The 12286-nt window shown below is 41.3% G+C and overlaps 1 protein-coding gene across 1 annotated transcript in view; it reads left to right on the top strand.

Moving 5' to 3' along the window:
* Positions 1 to 1380: 1380 nt before the first annotated feature.
* Positions 1381 to 12286, top strand: part of GTF2E2 (general transcription factor IIE subunit 2) — an 80256-nt gene continuing 69350 nt past the window's right edge. Inside the window, exons 1-2 of the mRNA XM_005908128.3 lie at positions 1381 to 1642; positions 6293 to 6456. Of these exons, the coding sequence (XP_005908190.1) occupies positions 6297 to 6456 (160 nt within the window). The 5' untranslated portion in view covers positions 1381 to 1642; positions 6293 to 6296. The remainder of the gene's footprint in view (positions 1643 to 6292; positions 6457 to 12286) is intronic.

Consider the following 12286-nt stretch of genomic DNA (forward strand, 5'->3'; position numbering starts at 1 on the left):
GCATATATGGTTTAGCCACTGTTCATTTATAGGAATTCTCTCATTCATTAAGAAGGAAGCTAGCAGAATGGTAGAACTGATTCCATGAGTAAATTGAGACTTACATGGTAAATTGGTACTTACATAATCACTGGGGAAGGGATGAAATAAAAATAAATTTATATAAAACTGGCTTATGTTTCTCAGGACAATGTAATTTTAAGCTTTGGAATTTTTTTTTCAGTTTATGACTGCTCCTCCTCATTACACCTCATCAATTTTTCCTGGGTTATAAAATCTTTGAGTCCTAATAAATTGTTTTCTAAATGAAGTTATGTTTCCTGAGGGTGTCAAATGAATATCAAGTGTGTTTATTACAAAATCCTATAGAATGAAATCAATTTTAAAAAGCCATACAGGGACTTCCCTGGTTGCCTTCCAATGAGGGGGCGGTGGGTTCGATCCCTGGTAGGGGAACTAAGATCCCACAGGCTGCTGGGCAACTAAGCCCTTGCACCACAACTAGAGCAGGAGCCTGCCTGTCACAATGAAGCCTCAGCACAGCCAAAATAAATAAAATAAAAATGTAAAAAAATACCCAATCATCTTTTGGCTTTAATTCCAAGTTTTGATTAAAAATTTATGTATTATCTCATTCAATCTTCACAACAATCCGATGAAAGTAACCCATTGTGGTAGTTCAATTATTATTCCCATTTCCCAGATGTGAAAACCAAAACACAAGTAACTTGAGGAGTAACCAGCATTAAGTAAAGGACAGCTATAAAATAGTAGCGCACTGGCCATGCGGTCGCTTCAGGCTGCAGGAGTGAGGCAAGGCCAGCACCACAATTTGGCATGGTCCAATACATTGCAGGCTGTGGACAAGGGCAGTTGTCTTTTTTGCCGCTTAATTTTTATTTTTACCCCTTTACGCTGTTGAATCGCAATCCTTTCCTAAGAGAGTTTACAGGGATGGGAGTTCAGAAACCGGACTTGGCTTTAGAATTTGCCTTTGCTAGCTGTACTGTCTCGAGCCAGTCATTTAGTTTCACTGGGTCTCTTGTTTCAGTTGTGTAGAGAGAGAGCTGGAACAACGTTCTCCGAATTTTAGGTGATGGTGAATAGCATCTAATGTAAAGTCGCACCATTTTAGCTGCGGCTACTCGACTCCGGGAGTTGGTGATGGACAGGGAGGCCTGGCGTGCTGCAGTCCACCGGGTCGCGAAGAGTCGGACACGACTGAGGGACTGAACTGAACCGACTCAACTCCTAGTTACGTCCCGCCCCCAATCATTCCCCCCGTTGTCATGGAGATCGGGACGCCCAAGTTGGTAGATTCTCCTCCCGCGATACCTGGGCGGAGCACGGGATGACGCACGCGCGTTCTCAGCGGCCGAGGCGCCGCGGTGCCTACCGGGACTGAGCTCCCAGCCGCCCGATCAGGAAGTGGCGGGCGGAGCTGGGGGAAGAGACGCCGCCTCAGCCACCGCCGCCAGTGCGAAGACCCCCGAACTGGCGGGGCAGCGCTGGGCATGCGTGCCGGGCGGCGGAGGCGCTGACAACGAGCCCGAAGCGGCAGCCACGCGGGCGTGGGCGGCTGGTCCAGGCGGAGGCTCTGGGAGGCGGCGGCGGGGCGCGTGGGGCGGCCCTCCTGGCTCAGGTAGGAGCTGCGGACGCCAGGTTTGGGGCGCGGAGCCCCAGCCTGTTGTTCTGCGGGGCCTCCTCCCACTCCCGGGGGCACGCGGCCTCCCGTCCCGCGGGAAGCCGGGGCTGCGGTTCCCTGCCCGAAACGCTTAACCCGGTTACAGCTTCTCGGGAGCATTGTTTCTGAGGCCGGAGGTTCAGTGAGCAAAGTTTTGGGTTGGAAAGCGGGGAAATTCGAATTGGAGAGCTGGTCGTGCCTCTCCTGAGCCCCCAAACTTACATTAGCTGTAGCCACACGGACCAGGTGTGTGGAGTTTGGGGAACCGTGGCGCCCAGCCAAGTAAAGGCTGTGATTTAGGCGCTCCTTCACGGATTTTTTTGTTTTTTTTCAACTGCTTCTTGGAAACCTACTTTGGAATGATTCCTAATCTTGAGTTATAATAGTTTTCTGCAGAGTTTAAAGACATTTTCCAAAACAAGTCGCTGCGGTACTTTTTCCCCTTCCACTTCTACATTGCTGTCTTTTCATGGGTAAGCAGTCTCTTCTCAGCTTGCCGGCTATTCAAAGCAATATGGGCCCCTGCGAGGCTCAGGCAGGCAAATGAAGCAAGAGAGGAAAGAGTTGAAAGGTTGAAAGAAATCAAATGATAAAGTGGATAAATGATAAAATGGGAGGGATGTGGGCTTTGCAGTTAAAAGATTTTCACTGAACTTTTGGCTTCTCAGTGGGGAACACGTGAACTCACTGAGTTGTGGCAGTGATGTGTGTGTTTTAATGTAAAACGGGGAGGTTGATGTGTCCTGTTTACTACACAGGTCAGTACATATGAAACTCTACAGATGCGGAGTAGTCTTCTGAGAAAAAGGTGGAAAAGTTAGGCAGAGCATGTGATGGTGAAAGACATTAAACCTTCTGTTCTAGGGACCATTGAACTTTACCCGTACCACACAGGTCGCTTTTGTTTTGGAGGCTTTTACCAGCATTTTAGGTCTGGAATAAGGAGCACCTGGTTTAGGAATCAGTCTCCTGGCGTCCAGGCTGTCTACTTTCAGCTGTGTGATCTTAACTCTGCCTCCTCAGGTGTAATAGGATAAATACCTGCTATCTCATAGAGTTGTGAGAATCGAATGCTGTTAACATCCAGGTCTTTGTAAACTGTAAGACTTTTATTTAAATCTGTGTTAAAATCGTGATTATAAAAGCCTGGGTTAATAATCTGTCTTTACAAAGTGAAATCAGCAGATGTTTGTTGTTTTAGGCTTGTTTCCCCCACCACATCATTGGGGAATTCTTTCTTGTTCTAATACACTTTCCCTCCCCTAAGACTGTCTTCTGCCTTCCTCACCTGGGTATAATCACTGGGTTATTTCTTTTCAGATCCAAGTCAAAATAAGAATTCTGAAATAACACGTTGGTCTAGCTTTGCTACTTAAAAAATCACTTTCACAAACATTTTCTCATTTTATTCTTACAGTTGGGCTAGATGTAGACAGCATGGTAGTACCCTCATTTTACTTATGATGAAATTGGGTTTAGAGAGGTCTAGTGGATTCCCTAGGTCATGTTACTGTCAGGGGTCAGAATTTAGGGTGGTCTTAGATTCGAGGTCCAGGGTCAGTGATTCTTCTTTCCTTAACTAAAGTTTGACAAGTTTATTTCTTATCAGTGCTTTTATAAAATTTTATAGAAGTATAGTTAATTTACAGGTGTTTCTAATTTCTGCTGTATAGCAGAGTGGCTTAAACATACACTCTGTCATATTCTTTTCCATTATGGTTTATCACGGGATATTGGACATAGGTCCCTGCACTGTGCAGTAGGACCTGTGTATCCATTCTGTAGAATAGTTTGCATTGGCCAATCCCAAACTGCCAGCCCTTCCCTTCTCTCCTCCCCTTCTTGCTTGACAACCACAAGCTTGTTCTCTACAATTGTGAGTCTGTTTTGTTCCGTAGATGTGTTCCTTCAGTCATGTTTTAGATTCCACAAGTAATGAAATCATATGCTATTTGTCTTTGTCTTTCAGACTTAGTGTGGTAATCTCTAGGTCCAACCATATTGTGCATATAGAGTATTTCGTTCTTTTTCATGACTGAGTGATATTCAGTGCTTACATTTTTAACTTTCAGCGCGCTAAGTCACGTTTTATTTATTCATTGCTTTTTAAGCGAGGGGCTGAGTGCTTTCATGTTCTCAAATGTAAGCTGCTTACATGAAGACAAGGATTTATCTTCCAAAACTTTCCAAAGGCTGCAGTGCAGTACCGTGCCCCACAAACAGAAGACATTTAATAAAGGCTTGTAAAACTATTAACAGAGAGGCTAGGGCAATTTAAAGTTCTTCTGTTGTTAGTCATTTACAAAATATTTATTGAGCTACCCCATGCCTGAAAGCTTTCAACGTCTTAGAGTCTCTTTTTTGTCACAGAAGGGTGTGTGGGGTCTGGCTACTCGCCGCTCAAAAGCCCGTAAGCAGTCCAGGTTGGTGGAAAGGAAAGTTTGCTTATTTGAAATAAAGCAGGCTGGGGGAGGGCATCTGTCTGTCCAAAGGCCGATTCGCTGCGCCGCCCCTCCCTCTCCCCCCGCATTGGCGGTGGGGCAAGAACTTTTATAGATAAAAGAAGGGGGCTGTCGCAGAAACAGCACAGTCAGCTCTGACAGTTATCTTCACTTTGGTCATCAGACTGACCAGCGTCGCCTTGGTTGCTTTAGGTACAGTTAATCTTCAGTTCCGGGGTCCATTTGTTCGCATTTCTTTGAGGCCAGTTCTCAGAATTGTGGCAGCTTCTGTTGTGGGTACAGTCTGGTCATCATGTAGTAACTTCTCCCACCTGGGGTTTCAGTATCCGTAAGACAAGCTCACAGGATATGGCTCAGATTATTATCTGTAGTCCTTGAGAAGGAACTAAAGGTCCTTGACTGTGCTTAATGACTCAGTTCAGTCGCTCAGTCGTGTCCTACTCTTTGTGACCCCATGAATTGCAGAACGCCAGGCCTCCCTGTCCATCACCAACTCCCAGAGTTCACTCAGACTCACGTCCATCGAGTCGGTAATGCCATCCAGCCTTCTCATCCTCTGTCGTCCCCTTCTCTTCCTGCCCCCAATCCCTCCCAGCATCAGAGTCTTTTCCAATGAGTCAACTCTTCACATGAGGTGGCCAAAGTACTGGAGTTTCAGCTTTAGCATCATTCCTTCCAAAGAAATCCCAGGGCTGATCTCCTTCAGAATGGACTGGTTGGATCCCCTTGCAGTCCAAGGGACTCTTATTTAGTCTCCTTTGATTGTTTTCCCTTGCTTCTTCATTTCTCACTTCTCTGAGTAAACTCTGAACCTTTCCACAGACAGAAGGCAGGCAGAGGACTTGGGAGAGGGGGCAGCAAGGACCATAGGGTCCTGCTCCTTTTCATTTCCTCTGAGACTTCGCTTATGAGCTTATGAACACTAGTCTAAAAAGCGTAGAAATCATTTACATCGTCATCTCGTGTACTTCTGAGACTCTCCGTAGCGTTCTAGGGAGAGTTCAGACAAGAGAGGAGTGTTTTAAAATTCTTCTTGAATAACCTGTGGTTTCTCTGGTTGTACTGAAATTGCTCAGAATGTTGAATTTTAAAACGGAAGAAAACCCAAAGAGATCTATCTAGTCCCACCTCCTTCCAAAGCAGAAGTTTTCTGTAGCTATTTCTTAACAAATATTAAGTCAGCCTCTTCATTATTTATGGTAGAGAGTCCATCTGTGCTGCTGCTGCTGCTCAGTCACTTCAATTGTGTCCGACTCTGCAGCCGCATAGACGGCAGCCCACCAGGCTCCTCTGTCCCTGGGATTATTCAGGGACAAGAATACTGGAGTGGGTTGCCATTTCCTTCTCCAGTGCTTGAAAATATACCTTTTAATTAACAACTAATTCTGATGGTTCTTTTTTTTTGCAATGAGCCTAAATCTGTCTCCTAATTTCCACCTAGTGCTTCTGAAGCGCCATTCTCCAGTAGGAATACCGTGTGAGCTGGGAGTGTCAGCCACACATGTAATTTAAATTTTCTAGTGGCCGTAATTTAAGAAAAAAGAAAAAATAGGGCAAATTAATATTTTACTTAACCCAGTATATCCACAATATTATTACATTAATCTCTAGTTATCACATAATCCATTTAAAGTATTTCAGTAATTTAGAACGTTTTTTTGCTATATTGAGTCTTTTTAGTTTTTTGGCTGCCCCTCATGCCATCCAGGGATCTTAGTTCCCTGACCAGGGACTGAACCTGTGTTTCCGGCATTGTCAGTGCAGTCTTAACCACTGGAGTATCAGGGAAGTCCCTGTATTGAGTCTTTTTAAATCTGGTGTGTATTTTACACTTAGAGTACATCTCAACTCTGTCCCCGCTTAAGGTGCTAAGTTGGCACTTCAGCCAGTGGCAGTCATCTTGGACAGCATAAGTTCTGGAGCTTTAGAGAATAATCCTGTTTTTCTTTACCAGTGCTTGGCACATAACAGGCATGAATTAAATATTTTTTTTTTAGTGAATGAGTAAGTGAATGAATACAAGTCCTAGAGAACTAGTAATAAAAGGCAGTTTTGTTTGGGAAGTAACTTTTGTTGACACCTGTGGATTTGGCATATAGATTTGAGTGACTTGAATCTGTATTAAAACTTATTTTTACCTTTGCAGCATTATGGATCCAAGCCTTTTGAGAGAACGGGAGCTGTTCAAAAAACGAGCTCTTTCCACTCCTGTAGTAGAAAAACGTTCTGTGTCTTCTGAGGCATCATCATCAAAGAAGAAAAAAGCAAAGCTAGAACATGGAGGATCATCGGGCTCTAAACAAAATTCTGGTTAGTAGAATTGACTATTTAGTTTTTATTTTTCAGGGAACCACTTAGTCATGGTAAGTTCATTTTTTAGTTCAACATTCGTATTGATTCTTAGTTTGTTAAGTATAAGGGCTGGAATGATGAGGTTTTTTTTTGCTCTTAAGATGTTAATAGTTGTTTTGTAATTAGAATTTAGGTTATCTTTAAAAAAAAAAGTTCATTGAGGTTTAAATTACGTACCTTATAGTTCGCTTATTTTAAGTGTATAATTCAGAGATTTTTAGTAAGTTTACAGTGTTGTGCAGCTGTTACTGCATTGAATTTTTGAACATTTCCATCACCCTCAAAAGATTCCTTGTGCCAATTGGTAGTCACTCCTTGTTCCCACCTCAGCCCCTGATAACTGATAATCTTTGTCTCTTTGCCTTTTCTGGACATTACCTGTAAATGAAATTGTACAGAATATGTTCTTCAGTATGTGGCTTCTTTTTCCTGACATCTGTTGAGATGATAATGTTGTTCTTGTTCTTTGTTAATACGGTGCTGTGTGCTGTGCTGTGCTCAGGCTTTGTGACCCTGTGAACTGTAGCCCATCAGGCTCCTCTGTTCATGGTATTTTCCAGGCAAGAATACTGGAGTAGGTTGCTGTTTCTTGCTCCAGTTAATTAAATGGCAACCTACTCCAGTTAATTAATATGGTATTAATTAATTGATTTTCAGATGTTAAACCAACCTTGCATTCTTGGAATAAAGCCTACTTGGTTATGGTGTGTAATCCTCTGTTGTGTGATTCAGTTTGCTGATACTTTATTCAGTGTCCATCCGTGTCGTCCCATATATCAGCATTTCATTGCATTTTTATTGCTAAAGAGTATTTCACTAGATGGATATACCACAATTTGCCTATCCTTTTCCTGTTAATGGACATTTAGATTATTTCTACTTTCTGGCTGTTAAGAATAGCGCTGCTGGGAAGATTCATGTACAAGCCTTTGTGTGGGCATGTGTTTATTTTCTCTTGGAAAGAGACCTGAGTGGAATTTCTGGGTTATGTGGTAAATTTATGTTTAACTTTTTAAGAAACTACCAGAATGGCTGTACCATATTACATTTCACCGTTAATGCATGAGGAATCTATTTTTTCTCATCCTTGCCATTTTGATTATAGTCTTTCTAGTGGGTGTGAAGTGATATCATTGTGGCTTCAATATGAATAGAATTTCATGTGCTATTAATCATTCATGTGTCTTTTGATGAAATGTGTATTCAGATTGTTTTTTTTCCTATGAAAAAATTGAGTTGTCTTCCTATTGATTTGTAAAAGTTGTTGTTTTTCTGGAGGCAGGTAGAGGGGCATGCTATGGCTTGTGAGATCTTAGTTCCCTGACCAATGATTGAATCCAGGCCTTGGGAGTGAAAGTGTGGAGTTCTAACCACTAGGCAAGCTTGTGGAATTCCCTTACATGTGTTTCTGGTGTCATATTTAAGAAACCTTTGCCTAACCTAAGCTCATAAAAATATTTACTCCTGTGTTTCCTTCTAAGAGTTTTATAGTTTTAGCTCTCATATTTAGGCCTGTGATCCATTGGGTTGATTTCTTAATGAGTGGTTTTAATGTAAGAGTCTAAATTCATCTTTTTGTGGTTATTCATTTGTCCCTGTGCAATTTCTTGAGGGGGGGAACCACTTGCTTCTCACTTTTGACTTGCATTGGCACCCTTGTTGAATATCAGTTGACTACAAATGAGGTTTTTTTTTTTCCTTCTGGAATCTCAGTTAGTTTCCATTGACTCATGATTTCCATTGACATCATGCAAAGATGGGCACAATAATGGACAGAAATGGTAGGGACGTAACAGAAGCAGAAGATATTAAGAAGAGGTGGCAAGAATACACAGAAGAATTGTACAAAAAAGATCTTCACGACCCAGATAATCACAATGGTGTGATCACTCACCTAGAGCCAGACATCCTGGAAGGAGAAGTCAAATGGGTCTTAGGAAGCATCACTACGAAAAAAGCTAGTGGAGGTGATGGAATTCCAGTTGAACTATCCAAATCCTCAAAGATGATGCTGTGAAAGTGCTGCACTGAGTATGCCAGCAAATTTGGAAAACTCGGCAGTGGCCACAGGACTGGAAAAGGTCAGTTTTCATTCCAACCCCAAAGAAAGGCAATGCCAAAGAATGCTCAAACTACTGCACCATTGCACTCATCTCACACACAAGTAAAGTAATGCTCAAAATTCTCCAAGCCAGGCTTCAACAGTATGCGAACAGTGAACTTCCAGATGTTCAAGCTGGATTTAGAAAAGGCAGAGGAACCAGAGATCAAATTGCCAACATCCGTTGGATCATCAAAAAAGCAAGAGAGTTCCAGAAAAACATCTACTTCTGCCTTATTGACTACATCAAAGTAGTGGATCACGACAAACTGTGGAAAATTCTTGAAGAGATGGGAATACCAGACCATCTGACCTGCCTCCTGAGAAACCTGTATGCAGGTCAAGAAGCAACAGTTGGAACTGGACATGAAACAACAGACTGGTTCCAAATAGGGAAAGGAGTACGTCAAGGCTGTATATTGTCACCCTGCTTATTTAACTTATTTGTAGAGTACATCATTTAGAAACGCTGGACTGGATGAAACACAAGCTGGAATCAAGATTGCCAGGAGAAACATAAGTAACCTCAGATAAGCAGATGACACCACCCTTATGGCAGAAAGTGAAGAAGAACTAAAGAGCCTCCTGATAAAGTGAAAAACTAGAGTGAAAAAGTTGGCTTAAAACTCAACATTCAGAAAACTAAGATCATGGCATCCGGTCCCATCACTTCATGGCAAATAGATGGGGAAACAGTGACAGACTTTAGCTTTATGGGCTCCAAAAGCACTGCAGATGGTGACTGCGGCCATGAAATGATGCTTGCTCCTTGGAAGAAAAGTTATGACCAACCTAGACAGCATATTAAAAAGCAGAAATATTACTTTGCGAGCAAAGGTCTGTATAGTCAAAGCTATGGTTTTTCCAGTAGTCATATATGGATGTGAGATTTGGACTATAAAGAAAGCTGATCACTGAAGAATTGATGCTTTTGAACTGTGGTGTTGGAGAAGACATTTGAGAGTGCCTTGTACAGCAAGGAGATCCAACCAGTCCATCCTAAAAGAAATCAGTCCTGAATATTCATTGGGAGGACTGATGTTGAAGCTGAAACTCCAATACTTTGGCCACCTGATGTGAAGAACTGACTCATTTGAAAAGACCATGAAGCTGGGAAATATCGAAGGCAGGAGGAGAAGGGGATGACAGAGGATGAGATGATGACAGAGGATGGCATCACGGACTCAATGGACATGAGTTTAAGTAAACTCAGGGACTTGTGATGGACAGGGAGGCCTGGCGTGCTGCAGCCCATGGGGTCACAAAGAATTGGACACAAATGAGCGACTGAACTGATGCCAGTACCACAGTCTCTTGATAGCTGTAGCATTCTGGTAACATTTTGGAATTGGGAGGTATAAGTCCTTCAGTCCTGTTACCTTTTTCAAGGTTGTTTTGGTTTTCCTGGATCCTTTGCATTTCCATATAAATTTTAGGATCAGCTTGTTTTCATTTGTGAGAAAGTCACCTGTGATTTTGATGGAGATTGCATTGAGAATTGCTACCTTAACAATAAGTCTTGCAGCCAGTTAATATGGCTGTCTTTGCATTTATTTAGGTTTCTTATTTCTTTCAGCAATGCTTTGTAGTATTTAATGTGTAAGTCTTGCTCTATTAAATTCTAAATGTTTTTTTTAATATTGTGAATGAAATTATTTTCTTAATTTGGTATTTGGATTGTTAATTGCTACTATTAGAAATACACTATATTTGTGTGCATTGATCTTGAACTCTGCAACTTTGCTGAACTCATTATTTCTAGTTTTTTTTGTGTGAAGTTTTACGGATTATGTGAGATTGGGGCTTCCCTGGTGGTCCAGCAGTAAAGAACCCACCTGCCAGTCCAGGGACCAGGATCAGTCCCCAGGTCAGGAAGATCCCTTGCAGAAGGAAATGGCAACCCACTCCAGTATTCTTGCCTGGGAAGTCCCATGGACAGAGGAGCCTGGTGGGCTACAGTCCACAGGGTTGCACAGTCAGTGCGGCTTAGTGACTGAGCACAAGCACGTGGAAGATAATGGCATTTGTGAATAGGAAGTTTCACTTCAGCTTTCCAGTGTGAATACCTTTTATTTCTTTTCTTGTCAATATTGGCTACTAATAGTAGTAAGTGTGAACATCTTTGCCTTGTTCCTAATCTTAGGGGGAAAGCGTTCAGTCTTCCATGTTGTAGTATGTTGTTAGCTGCAGGAGTTCCCCTCTATTTCGGTTTAGTTTGTTGAGAACTTTTACTATAACTGTGTAGTGGCTACTATTAAAAACTTGTTCAGCATCCATTGACATGTTTGTTCTTTTTCTTATTAATGTGGATATTATGCTGATTGATTTTAAAATGTTAAACCAACCTTATATTCTTGGAATAAATTCTACTTGATTGTGGTGTATAATCCTTTTTATTTGTTGTAGGATTCACTTTGTTGATGTTTTGTACAGGATTTCTGTATCTCTATTTGTGAGGGATATGATATGGTCTGTAGTTTTTTTGTGCCTTTTGGGGTATTTCTGGCCATAAAATGATTTGTGAGGTATTCCCTTTCCTCTGTTCTCTGGAAGGTTTTGATAAAAATTTCTTCTTAAATATTTGATAAAATTCACATGGAAAGCCTTTTGGGCCTGATCTTTCCTTTGTGGGATGCTCTTCATAGAAATTTCTTCATATAGATCTGTTCAGATTTTCTGTTTCTTCTTGAGTTAATTTTTGTACTCTGTGTCTTTCTTAGGAGTTTGTCCATTTCATCATCTACGTTTTCCAAAGGTTTTCAGACTATTCCCTTGCAGTGCTTTGATTTCTGTATGATCAGTAGTGCTATCCCTCCCCACTTTAGTTTCTGATTTTAGGAATTTTGTTGTTTATTTGTTTTGGTTAGTCTCGCTTAAAGATTTGTCAATTTTGTTGATCTTTTTTTTTTTTTTTTTAATAAAAGCTAACTCTTTGTTTCATTGCTTTTTCTCTGTTTTTCTGGTTTTTAAAAATTTTATTTCTACTTCATAATTTCTTCCCTTCTTATTTTGGATTTAGTTTACTCTTAATATATTATTTTTTAGAGAACTAGATCAGTGTAACTTAGTTCACAACAGAAATTATTTACCTACTTCAAAGTGTAGCAGTAGTAATCTTTACTGATGTCATCTTGTTATGTGGTTTTCAGACTGTTTTACTAACTGATATTAAAGCAGAGCCAGTCTTTCTATCAAAGCAGGTTTATCATTCTTTCTAGCACATACATTAGATTTGATTATCTCTCCTTTTAGTTAAATTTAAATCAAAATTCTTTTTGTTCTTAATTTTTTGGCTGTCTTGTGCCCCCCAGGGATCCTGCCTATTGCCCCTGCATAAGGAGCATGGAGTCTTAACCACTGGACTTTCAGAAGTCCCTTAATGAAATTCATATTGAGTTAATTCATAGTAAAGAAAATTTTGGGCTTCCCAAAAGGGGTTCAGTGGTAAAAAAAAAATCAGCCTGCAATGCAGGAGACGTAGGAGATTTGAGTTTGATCCCTGAGTTGGGAAGATTTCTTGGAAAAGGAAATGGTAACCTACTCCAGTATTCTTGACTGGAAAATTCCATGGACAGAGGAGCATGGCAGGCTACAGTCCGTGGGGTCTCAGAGTCAGACATGAATGACTGACTAAACACACATGCACGAACAAAATTTTAGAAACTGTTTTAAGCATTAGCAGAAATC

The sequence above is a fragment of the Bos mutus genome, chromosome 27, assembly GCF_027580195.1.
Source record: "Bos mutus isolate GX-2022 chromosome 27, NWIPB_WYAK_1.1, whole genome shotgun sequence".
NCBI lineage: Eukaryota > Metazoa > Chordata > Mammalia > Artiodactyla > Bovidae > Bos > Bos mutus.